Source organism: Balaenoptera musculus, chromosome 1 (assembly GCF_009873245.2).
Source record: "Balaenoptera musculus isolate JJ_BM4_2016_0621 chromosome 1, mBalMus1.pri.v3, whole genome shotgun sequence".
NCBI lineage: Eukaryota > Metazoa > Chordata > Mammalia > Artiodactyla > Balaenopteridae > Balaenoptera > Balaenoptera musculus.
The window spans coordinates 75,543,202-75,562,054 of NC_045785.1; the positions used below are offsets into that span (position 1 = coordinate 75,543,202).

At 35.3% G+C, this 18,853-nt stretch overlaps 1 protein-coding gene across 6 annotated transcripts in view; it reads right to left on the bottom strand.

Moving 5' to 3' along the window:
* Nucleotides 1-18,853, bottom strand: part of COL24A1 (collagen type XXIV alpha 1 chain) — a 389,657-nt gene that overhangs the window by 343,690 nt on the left and 27,114 nt on the right. For all 6 annotated transcript variants that reach the window (XM_036826641.1, XM_036826634.1, XM_036826651.1 and 3 more), the window contains exons 4-6: nt 17,272-18,623; nt 10,079-10,132; nt 7,438-7,491 (exon numbers count right to left, since the gene is read on the bottom strand). In XM_036826641.1, the coding sequence (XP_036682536.1) occupies nt 7,438-7,491; nt 10,079-10,132; nt 17,272-18,623 (1,460 nt within the window). The remainder of the gene's footprint in view (nt 1-7,437; nt 7,492-10,078; nt 10,133-17,271; nt 18,624-18,853) is intronic.

Sequence of the window (18,853 nt, forward strand, 5' to 3'; positions counted from 1 at the left end):
ATAATCGAACTGACATTTATAGAACACTATACACAATCCTTTGAAGTTCATGTGAACTATTCATCAAGATAGATCACATGATGGGCCATAAAATGCCTCAGTAAATTTTAAAAGATTAAACTCTTCCATTGTGTGCTTTCTGAACACAGTGGAACTAAATTAGAAACCAGTAACAATAAGATCACTAGAAAAGCTTCTCATTGATGGACATTAAAATAAACAACATACTTCTAAATAACCAATGAGTAACGAAGAAAGCATACATTTCAACTTGAATGATAATGAAAACACAACACATCAAATTTTGTGGGATGCAGTTAAATCAGTCCTTAGAGAGAAATTCATAGCTCTAAATGCTTATGTTAGAATAGAGCTAAAAATCAATGAAATATTATATGGTCCATAGAAAAACTTAACAAAGCCAAAAGTTGGTTCTTTTAAAACATTAATGGAAATGAACTCCTGATTTCCTCCCAGGCGAAAACAAAACAAGTAAAAACCTGAAATCACGTTCCTCCTCATTCCAGTAGATGGCAGCTCCCACAATACCAGCTGTTCAACTGCTTAAGCCTTAGATTACCTTTGACTCCTCTCTCACACCATGTAAGTGACTCATCAGCAATTATGTTAACTGTACCTCAAAATACATCTAGATTTTGACCACTTTACACCATCTCCATTGTTAACACTCTAGTCCATGCCATCCTCACCCATGGCGTGAGCTTGGGTAGACCAGTGAAGTAGTCTCCAAACTGGTGCCCCTATTTCTACTCTTCCCCTACCCCAATCTATTCTCTGTGATAGCCAGAACCATCCTCCTACAACATAAATTGCATGGTGTCATCTTTCTACTTAGAACTCTCCAATAAATATCTAACACAGAGTAAAATCCAAACCAAAATTCTTATCTACAAGATTCAACATAATCTGGCTCCTGCTATCTCTCTGATCTATCTCCTACCACTTATCTCATTCAGCTATTCCTCAAAGACTGCCAAGCAGTCTCCTGCCTCAAGGCCTTTGGACTTCCTGAGTTGTTTCTATTGTTTTCAACCTTTTCTTCATCAGGATTGCAAAAATGGTGATTCTAACTCTAGTATTCTTTCTTCATTTGCTAGCTTTTTCTGTAAAGAGAAACTTCCCTTTGTCAACTATTTGGTTGCACTAAGGTTCAATTCTATAAGAAAAGCAAGGCAATTTGTTAAGAAAAAATTTATTCTTTCCCTTTATTTTTCTTCTATTTACCATTTTTCAAAATAATGACATTGTGGTATAATAAAAATATACATTTGGTCTTTGTCCCTGGTTCCTAGCACAGAGCTCCTAAAACCCTTGGAATTTCCTGAGTCATAGGAGTGTCTTTTGTTATTCATAACAAGCCCTTTGCAACCACATCTGAGCTTATGCTAATGAGGTGACTGAAGAGGGGGAGCTAGAGAGCTTCAGGATGGGGACGAGTCACTGGAAAGGCAAACAAGCGATTAGAGCGTAGGAATTTAGCCCCATTCCCTCCCCCACCTCCAGGGAGAGGAGTGGGTGGTAGAGACTGGGTTTTAAGAACTCTTGAACAAAGACATTCCAAGAGCTTCCAGTAGGTGAACACACTGATGTGCTGGGAAGATGACGCACCTGGGGAGGGCATGGAAGCTCCGGGTTCCCACCCTCCATATTTTGCCCTATGCAGCTCTACCATTTAGCGACTTGAGTTGTATTTTTTTAATAATAAATTGGTAAGCCTAATTAAAGTGTTTTCCTGAGTTCTGTGAGCTGTTCTAGAAAAATATCAAACCTGGGAGAGAGGAAGAGATTGTGGGAATCCCTGAACATGTAGTCAGCCAGGCAGAAGTGTGGGTAGCCTGGGCAACCCATCTGTTGCTGGCATCTCAAGTGTGTGGAGTCTTGTGGGACTGAGCCCTTAAATCTGTGGAGTCTGACACTAAATTGGGGTAGTGTCAGAATTGAATTGAACTGTTGAATATTCAATTGGTGTCAGAGAATTTGACAATCTCATAGATGTAATTCCCCAGCATCCTCTACAGGTGACCAGTGAGGGTTTGTCTGTTTTTAACTACATTATAACTCATGGATTTAGAGATATTTGCTTTGATTCAATCCACTACAGTTATTATCCTTAATGATGCTCAAATTATACCAATCTTTGGCTAGTGGAAGCCTTTTCAAATTGGCTCCTGAATCCTTCTAACATGAACCCAATAGACTTTGATAGCTAGAAGGAAAAAATTTTAATATATTTGTCATATTTGTCTGGTCCTTTACAAAAAGGTCCCTACATTGTGTAGAATAATAGGAGCACCTCAGTCTTCACCATTTTATCATACTTTACATTTTCAGAATGTTGGACTGAAAATTTTTCATAGCAATCTGACTCAGTAAAAAATTCTTACAATGGGTCAGCATCTATACTCAACACATTTATTTAATTCACACACAAGGAAAATGGGACTTTCAGTTTAGAGAAATAATGATGGAGACATGGGAGCAGAGGGTCAAAACCAGGAATAAAACAGCACAAAGATATATTCCTTGGAAATTCAATATTTAACATTATTGGTAACATCTCATTTAATATTACTAATAGAACATTGTTATTGCAGCTTATTAAGGTTAGATGTTTTCATTTAACTGGATTAAATTTGATGGAGCTATTGAACCTGACTAAAGTAATATAAGCTATGAATGTCCATGGGAAGGTTTTAAGCTGCCTTTAAGAAGCATTTTTGGGAAACGAACTATCTGGACGCAAATAGATTGCCTGGACTAGAATTATAAGTGTAGGGTAGGCCAAAGATCTAGATTCTGCATTTGGACTCATGTCCAAAGATCTACTGCATAATTGATCATGTGTTAATTAATAGTCATAAAAAATGTCCAGCACCCTGCGAATAAAGTTCATATTAAATAAGTAAATATGGTGAACTGTGGACCCAGAAGGCATTTGGTGGCAAGAAAAAAGTCATTCTCTCTAGCAAATAGAGAAACAGAGTTCACTTCCTTGTGTTGTTGTTTTTTTTTATTAAGACAATATTTCTACCCTTAGTCTACTGATTTCAGCTAATGATTTCAGCTAAAGAACGCAATAGTCTTTCTGTTTTAAATCAATTAGTCTTAATAATGCTGAAAAAATGCTATATTATATCCACTAAATTTTTGTGTGGCATTTTATTCTTCTACTACTTAACAATTTAACAACACAGTTCTGAGAGGCTAGAGTTCAGTTTCACTCTTTATGGACTTTACATGTCATTATCAGTATCCAAAGGATAAGCTGGAACCTTGGAATGGACATATTGTGTTACTATTACTAAATGAATTCAGAAAGTCTTTAATTACATTAGGTTATTACCCTACCCAAACCCTTCCTCTTTAAGGTGCTGTTTCACAAATGAACTCCTCACTATGTTAGTAGAGACAAATCGGTGTGAAAAACAGATCTAATTCTGATGCCAGTTACAACTGTGTTACCTTGGTTAAGTACTTACCTCTCTGAATATGTTTTCTTCTGTGGAAAGCAGAAGGTAATAAAGCCTGCTCTGAACAGTGCTCTTAACTGAAGTGGAACTGAATGAGATGGCATACATAAAATAATTAGATGCTTAATAAGTGCTAGTTCTCATTCCCTTATGATGCCAGTGCCTTGTTTCTAATGTTAAGTCTGCTTATTGTTTCAGTTTAACATTTATTGAGTGCCCAACACATGCTGGGCACTGGGCTGGACACAAAGGCAAAGATGAGTAAGATCTGGCCACCGCATTCAAGTAACTCAGAATCTACTAAGATGACGAACAGATATGTGAAAAGTCATTTTGCTTGAACAGAGTTGAGAACTACCAAAGATCAGTTTACACTTTTTGTCCTTTATGATAAATACTAACTTAATTGTAAAAGTATAACAGAAAATAAATTAATTTTTGCATCAATCTAGAGTATGTTAGCAAAATAAGCTTTATTCTTATAAACTTTTAAATAGTCTTATAAATAGAACATATTTCTTTACTAAATTAAGGTATTTTCATTCATAAGTAACAAAAAAAGTCTTGTGGCTCTTAACAAATAATAAATGTGATACTTTCAGTAAAAGTTGCATTTCTAAATAGCCTAGTTACCTTTAAGTAGCTCCTCCAGAAAAGGGAAATAATGTTTTCTTAAGTGTCAACTACACACAAGTATTCTACCAGGTGTTTTATGTGCTTCACGCCATTAACTTATATAAAGTATCTTTTGGTTCTGAGACAGGCTGGGACTTGGGACTCTTTGCTGCAGTGCTGCAATGCCTGCACCTGGACAAACCTCTCCTCAAGCAACAAAACACAAAGACACTATCAGGGACTAAAAATAACTGTGTGCATGTGCAATTGGGACAAATTATGGATAAAAGATACAAAAAGACCAAAAAAAAACCCAACTGCCACTTTTGAAGAGCTGGGAGCAAAAGCCCGGTACTGCGCATGCCCCATGAACTCAACACCACCAAAGGGGTGGGCAAAGCACCTAAGCCACCCCTCTGGCCCGACCCTTGAACACACCTCTACCCTCACCCCATATAAGAACTAGCAATTTCTATTGATTAGGGAAGGCCAAGAACCCTGGTCAGTATCAGTTCTAACAATTTTTATAAAGCACATTAATCAAAATATGACTGTATAAAGGTTCCATAATGCACTGCGTTTTCCACTTCAGTTAAACCTTTCTAAACTTGCAATTGCCTTAATTTGGTCTTTTCATAGGTTCAGGTAACCCCTTTTGAAATGGACAGATCATTTCTTGTGCAAGCAACAAGATGAATTTTTATACAATTTCCTTAGAGGCCAATAATTATATGTTATTCTTGCTAAACAATAACTGAAAAGAGAAAAATGCTGAAAATGTCTTTATACTCTAAAATCCCTTAATCTAAAAGGGATTTTTGTTCCCTGAAGGAAAATAAATCCTGTGATTACATGTCAAAATTTATTGTTGAGAGTATGAAATTTGCATTTTTATTGCACTGTCTTGAATAAATACTATAAGAGGATTATAAAGTATAATCACTGTCTTGAATGTTCTATTAATCCTGATTACTTTAAAGTGCATGTTAAATATCTAGGAAAATTGGTTTCACAAACCACATGCTACAAGCTTTACTTGATTCATTGAAGACACAGTGGTGATTTTTAACACCTGTCACAATCTAATGTCCTCCACAAATATGTGCAGTTAAAACAAATCATGGTCAGTCTTGCCTATTTTGAACATGGTTATCAAATTATCAAATTAAATATGAATTAAAGACTAATATTCAGGTCTATACAATTAAGTTCCCAAGAGGTTCAGTTAGTTGCTTGCAAATTAAAGTGGAGGTTTTAAAATCCTTAATATATGGATTCATAAAAATATGTTATTGGTGAATAGTTATAGTCAAAATTATACTCACACTACTAAATATAATATTAAAGAGAAATCTTGAGATTAAGATTTCATCTCTCCTAGTTCATTTTACCAAAGACACACATTCATACCAGTCAACACTGAAAAATATCCTGTTCTTAATCTTTGGACAATGATAATTTTTTGTTACAAAGTTCATCATTTTCTCAAGTGTTTTCTCCTGAATAAGTACACACATTTTAAGAAGTCAATTAAATCAAAGGCTTTCCACTATCTCTACCTTCATCTTCTCCTCACCCTATTCTCTATCTTTTTTGTTTCTTTCAAGTACCCGTTTGCTACTGGCTAAGGCAAGGGAAGGGGAGGGCAACACAAAACGTGTGGAAACCCACCCTCCCCCATTCTGTCTTCCTTCTTGTTGTGGAGATCAGGGTGTTAGCAGGATGGCAAGCCCCCTAGAACTTCAGCTCTGTGGAAAAACACGAGCTGGGTCTTTACAACTACATTAGCCTTTCACTAGTCTAAATATCCTGCAAGTCCCCAAACAAGCGTGAAGGCTAGGGAATCACAAATTTAAGAACAAACTTCTCATTTCTTTAGAAGGCATTTGTCTTTTTTCTCACTGTTGCACATCCAGACTCTAGTTAAGTCTTTTTTCTCTCTGAGATATTTTATTAAACTCAAAAAATTGCTGACAGTGATGAGAAACTTTGGAAAATTTAGATTTAAAATATCTGTTATCATTATTACATATTAATAATAATGATACTACTTATGACATGTTAACACTGTTAAGGGCTTTACTCACAATTTATTTAGCCTTCACTCCAGCCCTCTGAGGACATACTATGATTTTTCCTATTTTGGAGAAGAAGAAAGTGAAGCTTAAAGCCGCTAAGCAAGTAATTTTCTTCTAGTCATAAATTTCAAGAGGGCTAAAACTTGAACCCCAATCAGTTAAGACTCCAAAACCTGTGTTCTTAACCTCTATCCTATCTTAACCTATATCTATATGGTAACATCTATATGGTTACTTTTGAGTGAGATAATTAATAAGCAGAGTGGTTATTAATGACCCTGAAATATTCATGATGTTACTGGAAACCAAAACCCTAATGCTTATGCATATATATATAAATTTAATTATCTTTCCAATTCCATACCTGCTCTCAAGGTAACCAGCCTGGTATATATTCTTCCATCCGTTTTTACTATACTCATACTACTATCTATCACACTATTACCTACCATGCTACCACTACACAACGATGGGTGCTCATATATATATACAGGCTTTCAGGTTAGTTGTTCTCATAAAAATATGAGTATCCTATAAGCATTATCCTCACAGATCTTTTTCAGGTAAAAATATTAGGTAAGTGTGGAACAGGGAAATAAATGATATTTTATTTCCTCAGTACTTATATATACATTAAAATAGCCTTGATTTAAGGTAAATTACTCAAATCATAATTTGTATATTTCAGAGGTTTCCATATACTGCCATCATATTTTGACAATAAAGACTTTGGGGGGGCTTCCCTGGTGGTGCAGTGGTTGAGAATCTGCCTGCCAATGCAGGGCACACGGGTTCGAGCCCTGGTCTGGGAAGATCCCACATGCCGCAGAGCAACTAGGCCCGTGAGCCACAATTACTGAGCCTGCGCATCTGGAGCCTGTGCTCCGCAACAAGAGAGGCCGCGATAGCGAGAGGCCCGTGCACCGCGATGAAGAGTGGCCCCCACTTGCCGCAACTAGAGAAAAGCCCTCGCACAGAAAGAAAGACCCAACACAGCCAAAAATAAATAAATAATTAATTAATTAAAAAAAAAAAAAAGACTTTGGAATACCAAAGCAGGGCTGTGCTTGCCTTTACCACTAGCTATACATAAATCCAAGTGTGGTGGGCTCTCAGAGGAGCCTGGCTCTCTGCCAGGCTAAGACCATCTTGGTGAAGAATCATGCTCTGGAAATGACAGAGATCCTTGATATCCCAAGGTTGGCTTTAAAAGTTAAAGATCTTCTTTACGATACTCACTAATAATCACTCACCTTTGGACCTGGTAATCCAGGTAACCCAGGATTTCCATGTGGCCCTGGTATGCCCTGCAAATAGTAAAAAAAAAAAAAAAGAAAGATCATTCTTAGCACAGATATAGATACAAATAACAGACAGTGGTTATTATAACATTCAAATAAATATTATGTAATTCATTAAAATGGATATCTTATTTTACAAAGTTCTTTATCTCTTCTGAGATCTTGGATATTTCAGTCTTGGAAAAGACTAATTATAGAGCAGAACTGTGGTTTCTGTTTTTGCTTCAAAACACTGCCCTTGAGGTGTTTACGTCCCTTATTTACCACCCTTATCTCCAGCCACATTGCTTAGTGCTACTTCTAAAATTTGTGCAAAGAAGCCTAAAAATAACAAAGTGCAATTGTTTAGTTACTCTCCTCTCAACATGTGGTAACCCTTTCTGCACTTGGGGTTTTGTTTATGCTTTTCCCCTGCCTTTTATCATGCGTACCTTAAAGACTTACCTCATTTAACCTTGCCCCCCTACACCTGCCCAAATCACGTTCAAGCGTCAACTGAGATACCACCTCCTTTTTAAATCCTGGCTACACCAGCATGAAGGGATTTCTCTTTCCTACTCACTTCTACAGAAATTGCTGCATGTAAAATTTATTTGCAATTAGTTGTATATTGCCTTGGGATATTTCTGTCATTTAAATATTTTATTGCTATTTTAACTTATGACATATGTTTAGTTTCAGAATTATAAATTCTTTGAAAAGAGGCTGTTTTTAATATTACCAGTGTAGTACTTAGCACATAGCAACCTCTCAATGAATATTTGTCAATTTGGGGAGTTCCCTGGTGGTTCAGTGCTTAGGATTGGGCGCTTTCACTGCCGTGGCCTGGGTTCAATCCCTGGTCAGGGAATAAAGATCCCAAAAGCCACACAAAGAAGGCAAAAAAAAAAAAAAAAAAAGGAATATTTGTCAATGTGAATTCAATAACTGCTTCTATTTACTAAATACCTACTATTGTGCAAGTAACTGTGTTAATGCTTTACTTTTTTATTACTAATCCTTACAACAATCCTGCAAGGTGGTTATTTACTCCCATTTATAAATGGGGAAACTTAGGTTCACACAACCAACAAGTAGAAGACTAAGATTCATCTCCAGAAGGCCTTCCAGGTTTCCAGGCCTCCTATACTCATTTGGGCTTAGTACCACACCCCTGTGCTCTTCAGCTACACCTCCATCTTGACACATAAATAGTTATTAATTATCTATTTATCTGTCTTTTCACTTCTGAACTAATAGAGCATTATGTTTCAGAAAGCAGAGGGGTGCTAGCAATGCAAACACTGAAGGTATATCTAGCAAGATGAAAACTAAGGGAAAAAATTAGATTTCATGACATCTCATTTGTGTAGTCTTCAAAAACAAATTTCAGTAAAGCAGATAGAAAAATTTATAAGGATTAACAAATGAGTTTTTGATGTAGATGTGGGTGCAATGGGTATAAAGTATTATTTCACAAAGCTCAGCAGTACAAGAGTGAGCAAGGACAATAACTTTAGGAATAATTAGCATCAATGAAAGTTTGGGATTTTTAAAAAAGATAACTTGCTGGCTGTTGTCAAATAAGATAAAATCTAAGCAGAGAAAAAGGTCATGCTGTGGGAGAAGAACAGCCTTAACAGTGGAGAGGGAATGCAATTAGTGCAAAGGTGAACTCAGTCCCTCAGGGAAGTAGGATCCAGGGTCTCCTGACAGAAAAGTAGGAGGACAGAAATGGTCTGCTGGCTGGAAGAGAGGGGGCAAGTTTAGAAGACACTCTGGGAGGAATGTGGTAGGTCATCAAGTATAGAGAAAGAAATGTTAAACAGCTAGAACGGAGTGAGCAATCATCTTCAGCCTCATATGGACAAGATCTTGATGTGAATAGGACCATTTAAAGTAACATTTAAGGGTGATTTTTCATTATACTGTTTATATGATAAATAAAAATCAGTAAAGAAAGTGAATCATATATGGCATTTGCATTTGTCTTTATAACACACAATCACAATTCTTTTTCTAGCCCTTTGAAGAATTTCTGCTAGTAGAAGTCCATTCTTTTTTTTTTTTTTGAGGTTGGAAAGAAACTAATTCTAACCCAGCAATAAATCCTTTGCTGGACCTGTGTAATGTGAGAAACTACTGCTTATCCTTAAGGCAGCTTTTTTTCCTCAGGACAATTATTTTTTTTACTTTATAGCTCCAATATTTTCCATTATGTAATCCAGGAATGCACTATTTTAAGGCCGCCCACTCTTTTTCATTTCCCAAAGTAAATGAACCTCACCTTGGACTATCAACTGCAGATGAGATCACTTTATAACTAAGAATAATGTTACAAGTAGCACCCAAACAGTCACTAATCTACAAATTTGATTATCTTTCTTGAGCGTGCTCACAGAGAATGCTTTGGGGCTGGGTGTTTATACTCAAATAAACAGCTGGCACGTATTCCCAGGCTTCTCTTGAATTGGCAAAGGGAGGGCTAATTTCCTACCTTTGCCAATCCAGGGCAGATTTCCAAGGGAAATACATACTGTACAATACTAGGAAAAAACATACTGGAAAGCTACCAGTTCTAACAGCAAGTGAGAAACGGAGGCCATCTACTTACCCGTGGACCTCTCTTTCCTGATGGACCTGGGATACCTGCTGGGCCAGAAGGACCCTTGGAAAACAAATGCCGAGATATTAGGCATGATAAGAGATGCATCCTCTCTCACAAGTCTTGCTAAGAGTCTCACTCCAGGGCTCCTTTTCCATCCCTAGTTACCAGCTGATGATTTTCAAACAACATGAAGCCCCTCACCCTAATCAGCAGGGGTGAGAGTTGAAACTCAAGACGTCCTCTTTAATCTGGCTAGATATGGCAGCAGGAAGTCTACGACTTATGGTTACGGCCACTGTATCTGGTTTTCACAGGGACCATAACTAGTAGTTTCGTGGGTAGTTTTTTACCTAAATTTACTTTTACTACTGAAGGAGGAATTCAGTTTAGGGTTTAGAGACCAACAACTACAGGTTTTTTCAAACACATTTCAAAAGAAGACTTGCCTTGAAAAATTAAAGCACTAACCATTTTATGTTCTCTTAAAAGGCTTATACCAAGGATCTGTGTAATGTGTTAAACTGTTATAATGAGATCCTTCTAGTATATTCAGTAATAAATCTGCCTTACACAAAATGCAGCACACCAGGAGGTCACTAATAAGAGTTAAATGGTTTGTAAAAACAAAATATGAAAGCAAAAACAGGTCAATTTTTAAAGTATTCTGAGTTCTTTAAATTTCACTTATTAAATATATTATATAAGAAATAGGAAACTACTACTTTGCTTCCTCATATTATGCCTTATGTTGTCTTTTTTGCTTACTTTAACAATCAACTGTAGAAGAATAAGTGTTCATTTGGGATACGGTTAATACATATTCATTCATTCATCTGTCCATTAATTTCATTGTTACTGTGCCCTCTGCTGCCATGGCATTATTCTTGATGTCTACAGAGCATACGCACATTCCATTTTACAAACATTCATTCATTATTGCAGTAAAAATACTACAAGTTTTGAAATGAGACATATCAAGGTTAAGATATTAGTCCTACCGTTAACAAGTAGCATGGTCTACTGATCCTCATTTTTATGTAACATTTTTCTCTTTGAAACTTTCTCCTTTATTAATGCTACAGTCATTTTGCAGTTTTCTAATGCTCTTTATATATTTCAAACTGTCCATTTTCCTTTTAATTTTTTCCTTCTCCTACTCCTTAACTTAATAAAAACCTTTCATGTATTCTCTAATATTAAGAGAAAAGTAATATTCCTATTCAACCACAGAAGAGTAATATTTCTGTTCTCCCTCCTGAGCCATTCAAATATTCTGAGTCATTATTATATCACTAGCTTCCATCAAAAACTGACTTTCACTTATTTTCAAAAAAAATTAAAATTCTTTTCAAATTAATTCTGGTTCTGCTGTTATCACCAGAACTTACCAGCTGATGATTTGAAGTCCCCCAAAATAAGAACTAAAAATAAAAACTAAATGCAAAATTAAAACAAAATATCTAGTTTGGTTTATTGCCCTGTCACGCTACTTTGTGACATAAGAAAACACTACTACATTCACATTGAAAAAGCAGTTAATATTACAGTTAATGTTAGATACTAGGGGGAAAAGACTATATTTTATGTTGTCACTGAAATACTTGAATTGTTTAATAAGCAATAAATAAAACTCAATTTTAACTTGTCTTCACAATTTTGCATTTCTGTATCTTTGAGAACAGGTTATTAATAGGCATTTTCTAGAAACCAGAGAAGGAAAGTAATTTTACATGATATGACTTTTTTTATGAATTATTTTCGATAAATAAAGTACTAAAAAAGGCACTTTAACTTTCAGGTTATTGGTTATTAAGAGAAAGTATAATTCAATTAAAAGAGCAATGGTATGGCAATCATCCAATCTAGATTCAAATCATGCTTCAATCATTTACTTGCTGAATGACCCTAGACAAGTCAGTTACTCTTTCTAAGCCTTAGTTTTCTCATCTTTATAATACTGATGATAAAAAATTTACTTTTCAGTGTTATTGTAAGCATTAAAGATATTGTACTATATAAAATACCTGTAACCTGTATGTCTAATATACAGTACTTAACCAATAAACTATAGAGCAATTTTTTAAAAGGTATGCCTGGGCACAAGCAGTACTCAATTAATGTTAGTTATAATACTATTATTACTAGGGTAATATATAACTAAGGCAAATGTATTCAGTCCTTCTAAGAGATAGTAATATTTGGTCAATTAATCTTGGAAGTCTGCATCTAAAGTCCCCTCTATAATTCATTCACTCATTCATTCATTCACTCACTCAAAAAACATTAGTAAACATCAAACCCTCCTGGAGGTGACAGTGAGATAAAAAAACACCCATTAACAAATAAACACATAATATACATTTTATTTAGTGATATGAAGAAAAGAACAAGCAACCGAGAGAGATCAACAGTGTACATAATTTATATTGTGGTATCAGAGAAGGCTTCTCTGAGGAAGTGCTAAGTTATATCTAAAAAATGAAGAGGAGTAACGAAAGAGGAGAAAATAAAATTCCAGGAAATAGGAATAAAATGAATTAGGGCATGAGTAAAATAAAACAAAACAAAGAAAAATTACAGTCTTATCAAGGAGCTAAAAGAAACCCAACAGTGAGATTAAGCAAAAGTGGAACAAAATGAGGTTGCGGAGGAAAGCAGGGGCCAGATGATATACGACTGCATGGGTCATGATGAAGAGTTTTTAGTTTATTCTGCTTTACTCTTCAGTCACTGAAGAGTTTAAGCAGATAAATGACATGATCTAATTTATATTTTAAAATCGATCACTAGAGAATTTATATAAAAGATAGCAGAATGAGAACCCTCCTTCCCTCAAAACCACTGAAAACAACAAAAAACACCAAAAGAAGAAAACATCTCTGATGAAACAAGGAAAAGACCACAACCACAAACCAAAAATATGAAAATTATCTTCCAAATACTGAGACACTTTGGAGTAAGGAAAGATGCTGAGAGATGACCAAAAACAAAAAGCAAACAAAACACCTCTTCAGACGTCAAAGCTTGGACAGGCTACAGTTATCTAAAAGTATATCAGTCCAGAAAGTTCATACCAACAATCCTTTAATAACAATAGTAAAGTTTAAGGGAATGGGAAAGCCACAGGACATATAATTCATGACCCTGTAAAGACCCAGTTCAAACAACGAGGAGTAAGGAAAGTAGAGCTGAAGAGGAAGAACCCATCACTTTCATGATCTGCAACAAACCTCCTAACTTCAGGATATTTCTGGTTGTGAGAGGGGGTAGAAGACAAGAGCATAAATCATCATATCACTTCTCAGAGCAATATAGAGGGCTTCACGTACATGAAAATGAGAGGAGATATGTTTCTAGATAGAGGACAAAATAAATATGGAAAGATGGTGTTGAAGACAGCAACTTAAATTTGATGTTGTGTACCACTACTTCCCTTTGCCTCTCCCTATACAATTCTAAAACAAATAGTGACCCAGATAGAGTTGTCTTTATTTTAAAAATTAGTAATAAATAACCAGAAAGAAACCAGCAAGGGACCTATGCATATTGAGGGGAGGGGAAAGTGTGAGGACAGAAACATAAATTAAAAGTAGATGAAAACTGTTTACCAGAAGAGGAATCACTCCATGCAACAGAGAAAAAGTTCATATAGTTCACTATAGATACAAAAAATTTCAAGATGCTATTTTTCTACAAAATGAGAGCTCAAAGAAGAGTTATAAGACATTAAAAATAACAACCAAGGTAATAAAATGTGAGCCAGAGAGCTTAAAGATTGAAAGAGCAAAAAAGAAACAATTATAGATGAAAGCCAGGTCAGAAGCAATAAAAACTGACTACAACTGAAAAAATCAGTTAAGGGATATGGATGTAGTTTAACTGAATTCACATAAAACAAAATGGAAAAAAGCAATCACATGGACATGATTGTAGAGAAGATAATAAATACTATCATCACAAAGGACATTTAACATATACTGGTGTGCCTGAAGAAGAATATAGAAAAATGGAAAAGAAAAATACCTGAGAATATAAGGAGAGACTTTTCTATAATAAGTAAAAATAATCTTCAGATCAAAAGAGTACCAGAAAAAAGTGATACAGAACCTAACAGGTTTAATGAAATGAACTTCAAAGATAACAAAAGAACTGCACGGGCATACAGAGGAAAAAGTCACCTACAAGTAGGAAAAATCAGGCTGGCCTCAGACTTCACACAGTAACATCCACTTCAAGAAGCAGTGCAACAGTCTCTACAAAGTTCATCATTTCATCACCATTCACTCTCTCATTAGCTTTCTAAAATCTACCTTTAGACTTCTACACTATGCTGAAGTCAGATTCTCAAAGTTCAATAATGACTTTCCCATCAGAAGATCCAAAGGATTTCCTCCACTTTTTCTCAGTCCTCTGCTGTAGCTTTCAGCACTACTGATCAATTTCTTCTCAAAACTCTCATCTTTGGCTTTTGTGATAGTATACTGTATTCTCTCCCATCTCTCTGACTATTCCGTCACATTTCTGCTTTTTTTTTTCTTTCTTCTATAACCACAAAGCAAACATTGCTTATGATTTGGCTCTCGACTCTATGCCGAACTCCTTTCCTTGAAAATTATCTGACTCTATAGCTTCAACTATTGATATGATATTGATGGGAAAACTCCCATATCTATACCCCCTACTTTGACCTCTCTTTTTTACTTCAGCTTCTTCAACTCTTCCAACAGCTTACTGATTTGCCAACAGCACCTTAGATGTTTTAACTTGATTTCTTCTCCTAAAATCAACTTCCTCTCTTAATTATTGGTTTTAGTAATGGTATCATCAGTCTCTCAATCCACAGGCTTAAAACCTTAGAAGCCATCTTGGATCCTCTACCTTTTTACTTGGTCCCTAGGTCCAATTAATTTCCTAGTTCTACCAAACCTTCCTGCAAAACACCTCTTGAATCCTACCTTTCCTTTGCATTTTCACTGCTGGCATCCTAGATAATGTCCTAGTCTTGTAACATCCAGATGATAACAGGAATTTCCTGTCTGCTCTGAGCACTGCCACCAGATTGACTTCCCTATTCATGCCTCTGCTTAGAAACCTACAGAATTCCCCATTGAGAACAAGATAAAGTTGGAACTATCAGTTTGAAAATTAAGACCTCTACAACCTGTCCACATCTACCTTGGGTTTTATATTTGTCTAACATTATTCAGCCTAATATCATGAAAGAGTTTGAGCTTTAGAGGCAGAAAACCTGGGTCAAAATCCTGGCTCTATCATTAATTAGCAACGTGGTTATGGACAAGTAAATGAATTCCTCTGGGCCTCAGTTTCTTCGCCTGAAAAATGAGGATAATAATACCAAACTTACAAAGTTCTTTTAAGATAACAAACATAAAGGGCATGGTAGAGTGCCTGCTACCATGGTAAAACTCACTAAATTATAACTATTTTGGTTACAGGTAACCAAAAATTAATAAGAACTCAAATTATAACTATTTTGCTGTTTCTCTTACATAAAAGATATGCCAGTTCCTTTCACCTATCAAAATCATATCCATTCTTTGAGGCCGACGTTCTGAAAACTTTGTCCACAAGAACCTATCCTGAACATTCAGCCTTAAGTGATCTTTCATAGGGGTCCCCTCAAAATCTATTTTTCTTACCTTTGAAAATGTGTACTCCATATACTTAGTTTGTATCTCTCAGTGACATTTAATCTTACTCGACCCTGAGATATAATTAAAAATGTACTTCCTGTGTCCCCGTTACCACAATGTAAGCTCCTTCTGGAGCAGTAACTCTGTTATACATACCTTGTGTTTCTGCCTTGCCCAAGCAGAGACTAAGTTAGTATCTGTTGAATATTATTGTTTCACCTACCAATGCTGAAACAACTATTCTTGAATTTAGAGAAGAGATTAATACTCATCTCTGACTTTTTTGAAGTAAATAGCTTACATAACTGTTTGTTTAATATGACCTGCCTAATGGCTCAATTTTATTACTAATATGTTGATAATTGTCATAGCTGAAAAGTTTATTTCTCTATAATCTATTATTCAGATTTTATTAAACCCTTTAAACATTCATACTAATAAGAGTTGCTCAATACCTATCAAATCACTTTGAGTAATAACCACAAAAGAAACACAAGCTCAGCAAGTGGCGTCATCTCCTATTCTATGATTTCTGGAACTAAACAAATGATTCAAATTTTACTTTCATCAAATAAAGGAAATACCTTAAGATATATTTTAGTCTGCTTGCAACTGAAAAAACAATTTCTAAAAACATATAAGTTGATTGTTTAAGGTATTCAAAAATATGAAAGGCAAAAACATAATGTTCCTAACGTGATTTTAAATAGCTTTAAATGAATTTTAAGTGATTAAAAAATTTTCAAATGTCCATCTGTAATTGCACCTACATGACAAAATAATTTCAGAGCTAAAAAAAACAAATCAGTCTATTATCTCATAGTTTTACTTAGGCAGTATTAAGTAAGTGACTTGGCTTTTTTTCTGCTGATGAACTGATGGGCTGACTGGCTATTTTTGTATGAGGCAGATGGAACTTTTATTCATCCATAAATGTAAATTGGCTATATCATGAAAGATATAATGAAATATGTTACTGTTTACAATTCTAAATGAAATATTTTAATTTCTATAATGTAAGGGTTTGCTTTTCCCCAGTGACTCACTATCAAATTATCTCTATCTAAAATTTTACACTCTATTTTAATTCATTTTTGATATGATTTTGTTGAAAGTATATTTAATAATGTATTTAAAGTATTTTTATTTAGTCTACTATAACTTTTATATCCTTCTCTTAACATGACTATGCATTAAGCCTATGGGGTTTTTTCATAAAAAAAGAATGCTGATCTATATTTAGCAGTTGAATTCCTGATTGAATTTCACCTGAACAAGAAAAACATATAGCTTACTCACCACTTTACCAGAATTAAGTAAACTTTTCAGCCTGCCAATAAAAACCAAAAAAAAAAAAAAAAAAGTACAATATTTGACCCACGGTTGCATTCTGGTTGGATATATTATAGCAAGCATAATGTACTCATTGTAAGCCAGGGTACATCTCTAAGACAGATCTGTTCTGTACTGTTCAGCCTAGAGAATTCCTTTCAAAATGTTTGGTAAATTAGTGCATTAAGACACATTTTAAAAACAATAACTTACGGGAGGTCCAGTGTCCCCTTTTGGCCCTCTTAGATTCTCCATTTCGAGCATTGTATTAAGATCCTCATAATAATAATAATAATCATAAAGCTCAGTTTCATAGCTATTTTCGAAGGGATAAGTAGCATCAGGATCAAATTCACCTTCCTTCCTTAGATCAAGGTGATTATCCACAGATGGCTCATCTGTCACTCTGTATAAGGTTGTGTTTAAAATCTGTTGCAGTTCCGTAAGTTCATTAGTGTGTAGATTTGCTGTGATAGCTTTCTTGAGATTCTTAGTTGTATCTTGTTTTATATGTGGAAGAATAGATGATATCTTCTTAAACGGTGACAGACCAGTTACTTTATCATTATGTTGTGTGATATTGTCCAACACATTTAGAAGAGAACTAAATTTCTCCTTGCTATTTTTCCTTGGCTCATTGAGGCTATGATGCGTCATTGGCAGGCTTAGATTTGCCTGAGGAAGTTGCTCAGTGATCATTTCTTTGGCCTGAATCACATGGTTCACAAGATCCACAGCAGAGACATTGCCTGAATGAAGAGAAGTTAACTGAGATCTTGATATCTGGTGTTCTTGTTCTTTATGCACTGCCGCAGAATCATTTCTGGAATCTAGAATGCTTCTGCCTTTGGTAAGTGTGTCCTCCGACAGTACTTTTTCACCAAATCTTTTGGGCAAGAGAGAGTTTTCTGGCATCTTAGCTGGTACAATAGCTGTATGAAGAAGGCTTGTCTCAGGGAGACACTGCTGTTTCACATACCTGCAATAGTTTGCAGATGCTTCTGCACAAGGAATAATATCCAACTGACATACTATTCCTTCGAAATGGACAGAATTATTATTCATACTTCCCAAGGTAAACACACTGTTAGAATCAAAGGTCTGAACTTCCGAAAGAGTCTCTCTGCTAAAATATTTCTTTCCACATTCAGCAAACATCGAGACAACTTGATAGCTAACAGCAATGGCAAATGTGTGCCATTGCTCATCGTGAACACTGTAGTTGAAAAATACAGACTGCTTTCCTCCAAGGTATACCACTAATTTTTTAGGCAATAACTGTACTCCTAATTGCAGTCTATTTTTACTTCTAATGCTGAAGAGAAATGCATTGTTTACTCTATGTGACTGTAAACCAATTAATATTGTAAATGGCTGTTCTAAGTTGACTGGTAAAATTTTCACGAGAGGTGACTCAATATAAGAATCATTTGTTAAAAGGACACCCGATTCTGTTAAATGGACCCCCTGAGGTAATGGTGTAGATGATGATGGTACAGCAGTCACTGATGTTGAATGTCTTACATCTTTGCCTCCAAGGCCTAGTTGATGAAGAATATCTATGCCTGGAAATTAAAAAGAGAGAGAGAAAGAGAAAGAGAGAAAGAATCTTACTCTTATGCATTCATGTGTTCATATAAATGTTTGAGTATGAGACAATCTTCCTTGTAGGTATCAACAGTAATCCCTAAAATAAACATGCTCTATCAATAACTAATTTCTAGGTAATGAGAGGTACGGAAAGGGAAAATAAAATGTTATACTCATAATCTGAAACACACACATACATACACCC